At 46.5% G+C, this 13,849-nt stretch overlaps 1 protein-coding gene across 1 annotated transcript in view; it reads left to right on the plus strand.

The window, feature by feature from the left end:
* Positions 1 to 13,849, plus strand: part of LOC122555467 (phosphorylase b kinase regulatory subunit alpha, liver isoform-like) — a 112,580-nt gene that overhangs the window by 74,947 nt on the left and 23,784 nt on the right. Inside the window, exons 23-25 of the mRNA XM_043701494.1 lie at positions 3,280 to 3,428; positions 9,712 to 9,915; positions 12,339 to 12,365. Of these exons, the coding sequence (XP_043557429.1) occupies positions 3,280 to 3,428; positions 9,712 to 9,915; positions 12,339 to 12,365 (380 nt within the window). The remainder of the gene's footprint in view (positions 1 to 3,279; positions 3,429 to 9,711; positions 9,916 to 12,338; positions 12,366 to 13,849) is intronic.

The raw sequence follows: 13,849 nt of genomic DNA on the forward strand, positions 1-13,849 counted from the left end.
CTCCACAGGTGCTGCCAGACCTGCTGAGTTTCTGCAATATTGTGTGTGTCTGTGTTTTTCAGTAAAAGATTTATTCAGTTCCATTTTTGAAAGCTTCAACCTGTTGGGGGAGAATGAGGTGACATTTCTGGTAGAAATGATTTTCTCGTGCTCTACAGGGCCCAACCTGAACAAGACGATAAACTAATCTCTCAGGCTCACTGCGAGTTTGAGGGTGTGCTCTTTTTTAATTTTGCAGTCAACAAATCTTGACTTCCACAAGTTATCGGAACAGGCCATTCTGCCCAACCAGTCCATGCTGGTCTTTAAGCTCCAGTCAAGCCATATCCCATTCTTCCTCATCTGAATTCATCTCTGAAATCCTGTATTCCCATCTCCCTCATGTACATGTCTAATTTATCCTTGAACGTTCTCCATTGTTTCCCTCCGCCACTCCCTATGGGACTGAGTTCCATATTCTCACCGTTCTCTGGGTAAAGTTTTTTTTAGTGAATGCTGTTTTTTTTTACTAAACTATTTTATATAAACACTATTCCCACTTAGGAGAATCCATTCTCTACTCCTTCTAGTTCATCTTGTTTTTTTGAGATCTCTCCTCCCCTCTTTGCTGTCCTTCAGTTACTCTGAGAAACTGGTTCATATGGAGCCCACCCCATTGGCACCATTTCAGCCCTGATTGAGTTCTGCTCCCTGCGTCCTGTGAAAAGATCTGAAGGCCCCAGAAGGGGTACAGAGGAGGTTTGCCAGGATGATAACCAGCACTGAGAGACTGCAGTCATGAAGACAGGTTGGAAACTTTGGAAGTGTTCTCACGACAGAAGTGGGCTGATGGAGACGTTGAGGATGATCTGAAACTCTGATTGTGCAGAGAAGGAGGGAGTCCGTCGCTCAGTAACCATTGATTGTAGATTCCAATCACTGACCACAAACATTAAGTAGGGGAGGCAGGAATAAGGAGAAATGTTCAGTTGTTAGGATCAGGAAAGATCAATTGGACAAGGGGATGGAAGTGAGACACGTGCTCGAGCATAAGGGCTGTAAGAGTTAGGGACAAAGTAGCAACAGTACAGCAAGGAAGGTGATTCTTTCAAAGATCTAGCACAAGCGGATGGGCTGATTAGTCTCCTTTGGCACAGTATGTATGAATTTGGAGCGGGCATAGGTGGTTCAGCCCCTCCAGCATGCTTCACTATTCAACATCGTGACTGATCTGGTCACTAAATCACTCAGCGAGTCGTAAGTTCATGGAATGCCCTGCCAGCAGCAGTGGTGGACTCTCCCTCTTTATGGGCATTTAAGCGGGCATTGGATAGGTATATGGAGGATAGTGGGTTAGTATAGGTTAGGTGGGCTTGGATCAGCGCAACATCGAGGGCCAAAGGGCCTGTACTGTGCTGTATTCTTCTATGTATGTTCTATGTTCTATGTAAATGTGGTCTCAATTTCATGTGCCTGTCTCCTCTTGATTGCATTTAACACTCTTATTATCATCAAAAATCTGTCTGCTTCTCTCTCTCTCTCTCTGTAAGAATCCTTACAGCGCAGATCAAGGCCATTCAGCCCATTGTGTCTGCATTGAGGCAGACCCATGCCTTCCCAACTATGTAACCTCACATTTAGCTTGGTTAATCCACAAGACCTGCACACCTTTGGACTGTGGGAGGAAACCAGAGCACCCAATCCACACTTCTCTCTCACTCTCAGTCTCAGTCTCAGTCTCAGTCTCTCTCTCACTCTCTCTCGCTCACTCACTCACATGATGGACCCTCAGCAGACCACCTCCCTGGGCTAAGCTGTGATATTTACTTTGGTTTACATCCCTCTGCCATTTGCTTTCATCACAGACAAAAGGAGGAATGGGGTGAATTTAAATTTGAAACTACATTTCCCATCTTGAGCCTGAAACAGGGAGGTATTGTTTGATTTATTCTTTTCCTGTTTCACTCCTGTTCCCCAAACACTGCTTTTTGCATTCTGATTTTTGAAATAAACTTACAACAAAAAATTTAAACCGAAGTCAGAGTTAGGGCTAATTAACGAACCATTTGAAACATACAGCAATTGCTTCATTACTCTTTCCACATACACAAGCATTCAGGAAATTAATAGACAATAGGTGCAGGAGTAGGCCATTCTGCCCTATGGCTGATCATCTTCAAACAGTATCCTGTTCCTGCCTTATCCCCATAACCCTTGATTCCACTATCCTTAAGAGCTCTATTAAGGACAGGTGATAAGTTCTCGGTTTGATAGCTTTGGTAATCCAGAGATATTAAAGCCAGTTCATGTGAATTGCTGCTTCCCAGAGTGTGTCCAATCATAGTTTGCTCAGTAAGCTGGGTCAGGTAATTTTTAACTTCTTCCGAGCAGGATGTCGGTTTCCCAATGAGCAGTGGAGAGGCTGAAACTAAAAGAAAAAATGCTGGAAAATCTCAGCAGATCTGTCAGCATCTATAAGGAGAGAAAAGAGCTGACGTTTTGAGTCTAACTGACCCTTTGTCAAAGCTTTGACAAAGGGTCAGTTAGACTCGAAACATCAGCTCTTTTCTCTCCTTGCAGATGCTGACAGACCTGCTGAGATTTTCCAGCATTTTCCCTTTTGGTTTCAGATTCCAGCATCTGCAGTATTTGCTTTTATTTATGATGGAGAGGCTGTATTGTTAGGGCGGGATTTTGACCCAGTTACAGTGAAGGATCGGTGATATATTTACATATCAGGATGGTGAGGGGCTTGGAGGGGAACTTGGAGGGAGTAGTCCTCCCATGTATCTGCTGCCCTTATCCTTCTAGATAGAAGTGGTCATGGGTTTGGAAGGTGCTTTCTAAGGATCTTTTATGGATTTCTGCATTGCGTCTTGTAGTTAGTACACACTGCTGCTATTGAGCATCCGTGCTGGAACGAGTGGAGGTGGTTCCAAACAGGCTTTGTCCCGGATAGAGTCAAGCTCCTGGAGTGTTGTTGGGGCTGCATCCATCCAGGCAAGTGGAGAGTATTCCATCACACTCCTGACTTGTGCCTTGTAGATGCTGGGCCGGCTCTGGGGAGTCAGGAGGGGAGCTACTCATTGCAATATTCCGAGCCTCTGACCTCTAACTTTAGACAGAAAGGTTTATAATGGCAAGGCATCTGGTTCAAAATGTGACAAAAATACAACACTTATGAAGCAGAGTGGTGCACTTGGGCACATAGACTCTGAATGTTGTTGTCGTTCAGTATTATGCTTGATATAAATAAATGAACAAATAAGTGAGGGAACAATTGCATTGCTTCTATTTTAGTTTTCGACCAAGTCGGACCATCAGGTGGATCTGAGTTTGCCCAAGGATGCTCGTGGTGAGGTGGACATTGCTTCACTTGTGGAACAGCTGAAGGAGTGCCTCACACTGCAAGATCAGGCGGATATCCTTTACATTCTGTATGTCATTAAGTAAGTGGCACTCGGATACATTTCCATCTGCAAGGCTTCGTGTTTTATCTGTGCACTTTGTTTCCATTTCACTAAGAAACCTCCTTTCGGGATCTTGAAGGGTTAAATGCAAGAGAAGAATTGAAGCCAATGCTTCCTTCCCTTTAGTTGAAAGATAAGCCCATCCCATGGGTTTCCCCATAAGGAATGCCACTTAAGGAGCTATTGGGCTGCACCTTGCACTCTTGGTGACCACCGCAGATGGTCAAAAGCGATTAGGCTGCAGTGATCTGATAATTTAACATGCCCAGGTGACTCCTGGCAGCTACCACCTCATTCACTGACCTGGCACGGAATGATCCCGGGCTTAACCTTTCCAATCAGGATGTGCCTGGGATTGAGATCTTCATCGAGGAGGGTGGGACCCTGCAAGAGACGATCCACTTGTGGGGAAATCTGGAGCCAGGAACTTTTCAGGATGAAAGTTCTTCCCAGCTTTGAATGCCATCATTAACTGCGGCATGAGATTCCCTGTGCAGTATGTCCTTAACACTGTGATTGATCAAAGTGAGAATGATAGTCATTTTGGAAATATTCAGCATGTCCATCACTTCCACGGACAGTGCCACCATTCTCGGTTTTCAAGGGGCCGCCATGTTTCTTTCACCGAATCGAACTGTAAACCTATTTCATGATGATTCTGGTATCACTTGCAAGTTCTCGGTTCCTATTCTATTTTTGGAGCTGTTACTATCAGCTTTTTGACCCTTTGGTGATTTTTATACATAGAACATAGAAAAGTATAGCACAGAACAGGCCCTTTGGCCCATGATGTTGTGCCGAGGCTTAATCCTAATGTAAAATATAGTAACTTAACCTACGCACCCCTCAACTCACTGCTCTCCATGTGCCTGTCCAGCAGTCACTTAAATGTCCCTTTCCTGTTGAGCAGGCTTGGTGTGTATTGCATTATTATCTATTTGTTTACATAGATTCATAGAATCCTGACAGTGTGGGGACAGGCCATTCGGGCCCATTGAGTCCACACCAACCTTCCAAAGAGCATCCTACCCAGGCCAATTCCCTGTAACCCTGCATTTCCCATGGCTAATCCACCTAGCCTGCACATCCCTGAACACTGTGGGCAATTTAGCAAGATCAATCCACCTAACTTGCACATCTGTGGGAGGAAAGCGGAGCACCCGAAGGAAACCTACACAGACACGGGGAGAATATGCAAACTCCACACAGGTGGCCACCCGAGGATGGAATTGAACCCAGCTCCCTGGAACTGTGAGGCAACAATGCTAACCACTGAGCCACTGTGTTGCCCTTAATGGTGATGTATTTCCAAGTCAGGATGGCGAGTGGCTTGGAGGGGAACTTACCATGTGGTGTTCCCATGTATCTGCTGCCTTTATCCTCTTAGATGGAAGTGGTCATGGGTTTGGAAGGTGCTGTCTAAGGATCTTTACTGAGTTTACTGAGGACTGTATGAATTTCATGTGCCTTCTCACAGCTCCAGGGACCTGGGTTCAATTCCCGCCTCGGGCAACTGTCTGTGTGGAGTTTGCACATTCTCCCCGTGTCTGCGTGGGTTTCCTCCGGGTGCTCCGGTTTCCTCCCAGAGTCCAAAAATGTGCAGGTTAGGTGAATTGACCATGCTAAATTTCCCGTAGTGTTAGGTGAAGGGGTAAATGTAGGGGAATGGGTGTGGGTGGGTTGCTCTTCAGAGGGTCGGTGTGGACTTGTTGGGCCGAAGGGCCTGTTTCCACACTGTAGGAAATCTAAAAAAAAATGAAGGTACCCCATACGTTAGGCTACTCATTAAGCTTCCATGTTACTGAGGGGAGTTTTTCTGATAATGCTTATCGATATTGGCTAACCAATAGGAAAGAGAGAGTTGGAATGAGGGGAGCGTTTTCTGGGTGGCAGCCTGTATCTAGTGGAGTGCCCCAGGGATCAGTGCTGGGACCACAATTACTTCCAGGACTTATTAATGACTTGGTTGAGGAAAGTGGATGCAATCTAGCAAAACTTGCAGATGACACAATAATAGGTGGGAAGGCAAAGTGGTGAGAATAGACTCGGTGTTTGCAGAGGGATGTAGACAGAATCAGTCAGTGGGTAAAAACTTGGCAGGTGGGATATAATATGGGGAAGTGTGAGGTCATGCACTTCAGCAGGATGTATGGAGGAGCTGAGTATTATTTAAATGGAGATAACTGAAGAGAGCTACGGAACAGAGGGATTTGGGAGTCCATGTGGCATGAAAATGTCGCATTGACATCCAGCAGGTGATAGGGAATGTGAATGGACCTAATTTCAAGGGGAATAGAGCAGAACAATGTGGAGGTTTTGCTAAAACTGCTTGAGGCACTAGTCTGACCACAGCTGGCATACTGTGAACAGTTTTGGTCCCCTTATTGAAGGATGAGAAAAGAAAATAGCATTGGAAGCTGCCCAGAGAAGGTTCACTGAGTCTGGAGCGACTGACTTATGAGGAGAGGTTGAGTAGGTTGGGCCTGTGCTCATTAGAGGTGAGAAGAATGAGAGATGACCTTATTGGAGTGCACACGATTCTCAGGAGGCTTGACAGGGGGAGCTGTGGAGAGTTTGCTTCCCCTTGTGGGACAGTCTTGGATCAGAGGGCGTCATCTCAGAATAAGGGACCGCCCCTCAAAACCATGATGAGGAGGAACTTCTTCAGTCAGGGGGTAGTGAATGTGAGGCTGATTCATTAAATACAGTCAAGACTCGAGGAGGGATACGGAGGAAAGTGGAGTTGAGAATTCTCAGATCAAACGTGATCTAATTAAATGGCAGAGAAGATCTGATGGGCTGAATGGCCTAATTCTGATCCTACCTCTTAGAGTCACGGAGATGTACAGCATGGAAACAGATCATTCGGTCCAACGCTTCCATGCCGACCAGATACCCTAACCTAATCTAGTCCCATTCACCAGCACTTGGCCCATATCCCTCCAAACCCTTCCTATCCATATACCCATCTGGATGCCTTTTAAATGCTGTAATTGTACCATTTGTGTTCTTTTTGAAATCTAAAATTTCAGCTATTTCAGATTCCTACAAACGCCACGGGCCTTAAATAAACAATCTCTCTAGTGAAACCTAATACTTGTTGATAGTGGTGCAAGGAAATGTTAACAACGTGAGCCGAGGACCTTCCCCCACCTCACTCCGCAGTTACACAAATCCCAGTCATCCACTGGCATCAATCCAGGGAATGTTTCAGCTTTAAGTTCCTCACTGCGAACATTAAATGCCAGTGATTATCTGATGAAGCTTTTGAACATTATTGGCCGTGTCACCATAACATTGACGTACTTGAAGCCAGTTTCATTTTGCACTATTCTCTTCCTATTCTATCCGAGATGGTCAGATGCGAAGATCAGATTAAAGAGCTAAGCTCAGGGATGCTGCATGTGCTTCTTAAAACAAAAATTACAATCATCCTGCTTTCCCTCCAGTTGGGTACAGTCTGGAAATATTCTCTGTTGTCTAATAGTTGAGGTATAAGTGAAGGAGAATTAACTGTGCAATCAATTCTGTGTTGGTTTATTGATGGATCGAGCTGGGTCCAGGTTTCTCTGTGCCAAGTGAAGCAGATCCTGCGGTTAATCTCCGGCTGAGCTGGGATTTGCATGGAATTCTTTATGCAGTTCTCAGCACGGATTAATCCCGTCTCCACTTGCCTCGTGGTTATAGAGTTGTACAGCTCAGAAGCAGACCCTTCAGTTCAATTCATCCATGCCAATCAGATATCCCAACCCAATCTAGTCCCACCTGCCAGCACCCGGCCCATATCCCTCCAAACCCTTCCTATTCATATACCCATCCAAATGCCTTTTAAATGTTGCAATTGTGCCAGCCTACACCACTTCCTCTGGCAGCTCATTCCATACGCGCACCATTGTCTGAAAAAGTTGTCCCTTAGGTCCCTTTTTAATTCTTTCCCCTCTCACCTTAAACCTATGCCCTCTAGTTTTGGACTCCCTTATCCTGGGGAAAGACCTTGACTATTTGTCTTATCTATGCACCTCATGATTTTATAAACCTCTATAAGGTCACCCCTCAGTTTCATATGCTCCAGAGAAAACAGCCCCAGAATATCCAGCCTCTCCTTATAGTTAAAATCTTCCAATCCCAGCAATGTCCTTGGAAATTGTTTCTGCAAGAGCAGCTTCCTGCTGGAGCTGGCTGTGAAACTGAGCTGCTCACTAAGATGGTGGCAGTGGGCAGGTAAGCATCGAGTCATAGAGTCCTACAGCTGGGGCATGCCGTCCAAAATGTCCATCCACGCGAATCCCATTTCCCTGCACTTGGCCCATATCCTTCTAATCCTTTCCTATCCATGTAATTGTCCAATCCAACAGTGTCCCCGCCCCCCACCCTGGACCAGTTGGATGGCAGGTGTGTGTGTATGCATGTGTGTGTGTGTGTGTATGCATGCGTGTAAGTGTGTCTGCGCGTGTGTATGTATGCACGTACGTGTGTATGCATGCACGTACGTGTGTATGCATGCACGTGTGTCTGCGTGCGTGTGTGTATACATGCACATGTGTCTGCGTGCGTGTGTGCTATCCCACAGGCTGATGGATATCCCTCTCCATCCCAGGCTGTCTGTAGGGAGCAGGGAGAAGTAGCGGCATTGCGGAAACTTGTGGGGAAACCTGGACTGGTTTCTCCAAGAGACTGATTTGGATTCCACTGTGGAAACTGGCAGGGGAATTTGACCAGGAATTTATTTATAATTAAAGCTGGCCCTGGGACCAGAGGGCAGGATTACACAGGATGTGGATTCTTTAATCCACAATTAGCCCAAAACAAGCTCCCACTCCCACCTGGGGATCTCGGGTCAGGGGAGAGGGCAGCCTCTGGCCTTTCGAGGGAAACACCAGCCAATTGGCTGTTCAGTGGCCCCAGGGTGGGGTGGATTTGAGGTCCTGTCCTGGAGAGTTTTCAGCCTGCAGTTGGCTGGCAGCTCCCCATCACTGAGGTAAGAGGCAGCGAAACCCCCTCATGATCCCAAAAGTCCTTTGGGGAAGTTCCCATTCAAGCCCCCTGCCCTCCCGACTGTCCAAAACCCCTGGGTGTCAGTTATTCATAATTGCCCATTTAAAGGTCTCCGGGTGCCCCCATTGGATTGGACAGCACTGTTACTGGGGTGCAGGAAGGGGTAAATGGGAGTGGGAGTATGTGGGAGCGCGGGGTGTCGTGAGGGGTCAGATTGAACATGCCTGCTGAAAACCAGCCACCTTGGGTTCATCTGGCCTCATGAGGCTTCAGTGAGCTGTTGGACTGTGTATTGCTCCTGTGCTGCCTTATAGAGTCACTCAGTCAGCTCAAACCCTCCCCCTCACGCTCACCATTTGCTGCCAAATTTCCATTCGAGAGGCTCAAGCAAAGACAGGCATGGAACCATTGTTGTAGACACACCTCACGTAATTACATTACACAGGTTGTTAAAGTTGAGATTTCCTTGTGTGGGGCTCATTTTGTCCAGGCCTTGGTGGCATGCCTCATGGGGGAAAGGTTTCAAGACAAGGCCGAGAGGAGTAGGTCTTGGAGTGAGGCTGAAGGGGGAGGCATTGGGAAAGGCCTCAGGTGAAGCCTCGGGGAACTGTCTCAGGCCTCCATTACCCTGGACACTCCTCACACCTCCCCAGCCCATCAATAGCTGAGACTGTTGTCATGGAGATCCCTGACAGTAATACCCTGCTCCCAGGTTCCCGATTAGACTCTCCAGCCAGACTACTGGTAAAGACAGCCACCCCACTTAGTTATTTTGGGAATCAGCGAATCAAGGAGATAACATAGTGCAGTAATGTCACTGCATTATAGTAATCCAGAGAAGTGCTCTCAGTGATACACAGGTTTGAATCCTGCCCAGTGGAATTTAAATTCAGTTCATAATAAATCTGGAGCTGAAAACTGGTCTCACTGCCAGTGACCATGATAGCTATCGTGTTAAAATCCATCTCTGATGCCTTTTAGTAAGGGAAATCTGTAGGCCTTACCCAGTCTCACCTACTCCATGTGACTCCTGTGGTTAACCCTGAATTGCCCTCTGAAATGTTCCTCACAAGCCATTCAGGTCACAGTCAATTAAAGATGAGCAGTGAATGAAGTATTTGATTCCTGTGAAAGAGTTTTTTAAAAAAAAGGGCTTTAATCTCACTGTGATGTTCTGCTCCCAAACCTTTAACAGTGTTTGGTGTTGAAGTAAGTGTGGATGTTTTTCACTAAAACCTGTTTGCTCTTGCTCCTTGCTTTGATCCAGAGGCCTGGACTGGGACACCAACGTTGGAGGACAGAACTGTGCCACAGTACGCAGTCTGATGACGGAACTGTACAGCAAGGCCGGCCAAAACTGGGACTGGGGATTGATCCGCTACATCTCGGGCATGCTGAGGAAGAGGATCGAAATTCTGGCTGAGGTATGTGTCTACAGGAATTGGCATAGCCCTTCCACGTGTGTGTGTCTGTGTGTGTCTGTGTGTGTCTGTGTGTGTCTGTGTGTGTCTGTGTTTGTGTGTGTGTGTGACACTCAGTAGAAGACACCAGCGGCAAACCAGAACTTCTGGAGGGTCAGGGGGCATGGGCGAGTGTCGCGACCATCACGAAGGAGAAAGTGCTGGGGAAAGTGAAAGGTCTGAAGGTGGGTAAATCACTTGGACAGGATGGACTATACACCAAGGACTGAAGGAGATAGCTGAAGAGATTGTAGAAGTATTGGTGACAGTGTTTCAGAAATCACTTGGGTCAGGGAGGATCCCAGAGGACTGAAAAATGGCTAACTTACCCCACCCCTGTTCGAACAGGGAGGGAGGCAAAAGACAGGAAACTGTCGCCTGACCTCGGTAAGATTTTAGAGTCCATTATTAAGGATGAGATTGTGGCGTTCTTGGAACGGCACAGTGAACTAGCGCTGAGTGAGCACATTTTTGTCAAGGGAGGTCATGCCTGACAAAATTTGTGAGAATTCTTTGAGGAGGTAGCAAGCAAGTTAGACAAAAGAGATCCAGTGGATGTGATCTGTTTAGATTTCCAGAAGGCTTTTGACAAGGTGCCACACAGGCGGTTGCTAAATAAGGTAAGATCCCTTGGTGTTAGGGACAATGCACTGGCATGGATAGAGGATAGGCTGTCTGATAGAATGGAGAGAATGGGAATAAAGGGATCTTTTTTCATGATAGTTGCTGGTGAATCGTGGAATTTCTCAGGGGTCAACGGGGGCCAGAACTGTTCACATTAATGATCTGGATGAAGGAACTGACGGCATGTTGCAAAATTGATAAATGACACAAGGATAGTTGAAGGAACAGGTGGTGTTGAGGCACCTAGGAGGCTGCAAAAGGATTTGGGTTTGCTAGGAGAGTGGGCAAAGAACTGGCAGATGGAATACAAAATGGGAAAGGGTGAGGTCATGTAATTTGGTCAGAAGGTTAGAGGTGTAGACTGTTTTCTAAATGGGGAAAGGCTTCAGAAGTCTGAAGCACAAAGGGACTACTTCAGGACTGCCTTAATGTTCAGATTTAATGGATTTAATGGACAGTTTGTGGGCGGCACGGTGACACAGTGGTTAGCACTGCTGCCTCACAGCGCTGGAGACCCGGGTTCAATTCCCGCCTCAAGCGACTGACTGTGTGGAGTTTGCACGTTCTCCCCGTGTCTGCGTGGGTTTCCTCCGGGTGCTCCGGTTTCCTCCCACAGTCCAAAGATGTGCAGGTCAGGTGAATTGGCCATGATAAATTGCCCATAGTGTTAGGTAAGGGGTAAATGTAGGGGTATGGGTGGGTTGCGCTTCGGCGGGTCGGTGTGGACTTGTTGGGCCGAAGGGCCTGTTTCCACACTGAAATGTAATCTAATCTAAAATCTAATCTTAAGAAGGCGAATGCAACATTAGCATTCATTTCAAAGAGGGCTAGAATGCAAGATCAGAGATATTCTGCTGAGGCTGTATAAGGCTCTGTCAGACTGCTTTGGGATATAATGAGAAGTTTTGTGCCCCGTATCTAAGGAAGGATGTGCTGGCATTGGAAGAGGTCCGGAGGGGGTTTACAAGAATAATCCTGGGGTTGAAGGTCTTGTCATATCAGGAGTGAATGATGGCGGTGAATTGGTGGAATCCATAGCCGCAAAAGGCTCTGGAGGCCATGTCTTTGAGTATATTTGAGCAGTGATAGATAGATAGGACCTTGATTAATAAGGGGGTTGAGGTTACAGGGAGAAGGCAGGAGAATGGGGTTAGATTAGATTAGATTAGATTAGATTAGATTACTTACAGTGAGGAAACAGGCCCTTCGGCCCAACAAGTCCACACCGCCCTGCCGAAGCGCAACTCACCCATACCCCTACATTTACCCCTTACCTAACACTATGGGCAATTTAGCATGGCCAATTCACCTGACCTGCACATCTTTGGACTGTGGGAGGAAACCGGAGCACCCGGAGGAAACCCACGCAGACACTGGGAGAATGTGCAAACTCCACACAGTCAGTCGCCTGAGGTTACACCCGAAACATTGACTTCTACACCTTCCGATGCTGCCTGGCTTGCTGTGTTCTTCCAGCCTGCTGCCTGTCTATTTATGTTCGAATGGCGGAGCACAGAGTCATAGAGATGTACAGCACGGAAACAGACCCTTCAGTCCAACCCGTCCATGCAATCAGCTATCCCAACCTAATCTAGTCCCATCTGCCAGCACTTGGCCCATACCCCTCCAAACCCTTCCTATTCATATACCCATCCAAATGCCTCTTAAATGTTGCAATTGTACCTGCTTCCACCATTTCCTCTGGCAGCTCATTCCACAGACATACCACCCTCTGAGTGAAAAAGTTGCCCCTTAGGTCCCTTTTTATATCTTCGCCCTCTCACCCTAAAGCTATGTCCTCTAGTTCTAGACTCTCGCATCCCAGGGAAAAGACCTTGTCTATTTATCCTATCCATGATTTTATAAACCTCTGTAAAGTCACCTCTCAGTCTGCGATGCTCCAGGGAAAACAGCCCCAGCCTGTTCAGCCTCCCCCTGTAGCTCAAATCCTCCAGTCCTGGCAACATCCTTGTAAATCTTTTCTGAACCCTTTCAAGTTTCCAGTGGTGTTCCGCAGGGATCAGTTCTGGGACCTCTGAGCCTTGTGATTTTTATAAATGATTTGGATGAGGAAGTGGAAGGGTGTGTAAGTAAGTTTGCCGATGACATGAAGATTGTGAATAGAATAGAAGGCTGCTGTAGGTTGCAAAAGGATATTGACAGGATGTAGAGCTAGGTTGAAAAGTGGCAGATTGAGTTCAACCTGGAAAAGTGTGAAGTGATTCATTTTGGTAGGTCAAATTTGAAAGCAGATTACAGGATTAAAGGCAGGATTCTTGGCATGGGTGTGGAGGAACAGAGGGATCTTAGGGTCCACGTCCAGAGATCCCTCAAAGTTGCCAAGCAAATTGATAGGTTTGTTGAGTAGGCATTCTGGTGTGTTGGCTTTCATTAGCAGGGGGATTGAGTTTAAGAGCAATGAGGTTTGCTGCAGCTCTGTAAAGTCCTGGTGAGACCACACTTGGAAAGTTTGTTCAGTTCTGGTCACCTCATTATAGGAAGGATGTGGAAGCTTTTGAGAGGGTGTATCTATAGCTTTTCACCCTTCCTATAACTGCCATCCATCACACCCCCTAGCTCCTGTAAATTCTCCATTGCTTCTAACTGCCGCTCCAACTGATCCACGTGATCTGATAGGATTTGCAACCAAAGACACTTCCTGCAGACATAATCATCAATCAACATGGAAAATCTCCCTAAACTCCTGCATCTAACAGGAAGAGCACATCACTCTACTGAAGGCCATCTTTGCACCTTAATAATCTACAGACCCAGAAAATAGCACAGTTGTACTGTTCTAAAAAAAAACACTGCTCCGGGCTAACTAGTACCTATGTTTTATATATTTAAAATTTAATCAAGAGACAGGTCTCAATTAAACATGTAATCAAGAAAGAACCCACTCTCCTCACTATTGTAGATTTACAGCAAGGGTACACTTAGAAGACTATGCATTTAGAACATAGAACATAGAACAATACAGCACAGAACAGGCCCTTCGGCCCACGATGTTGTGCCGAACATTTGTCCTACCTTAAGCACCCATCCATGTACTTATCCAATTGCCGCTTAAAGGTCACCAATGATTCTGACTCTGGCACTCCCACAGGCAGCGCATTCCATGTCCCCACCACTCTCTGGGTAAAGAACCTACCCCTGACATCCCCCCTATACCTTCCACCCTTCACCTTAAATTTATGTCCCCTTGTAACACTCTGTTGTACCCGGGGAAAACGTCTCTGACTGTCTACTCTATCTATTCCCCTGATCATCTTATAAACCTCTATCAAGTCACCCCTCATCCTTCGCCGTTCCAATGAG

Source organism: Chiloscyllium plagiosum, chromosome 12 (genome assembly GCF_004010195.1).
Source record: "Chiloscyllium plagiosum isolate BGI_BamShark_2017 chromosome 12, ASM401019v2, whole genome shotgun sequence".
In the NCBI taxonomy this organism is placed as follows: domain Eukaryota; kingdom Metazoa; phylum Chordata; class Chondrichthyes; order Orectolobiformes; family Hemiscylliidae; genus Chiloscyllium; species Chiloscyllium plagiosum.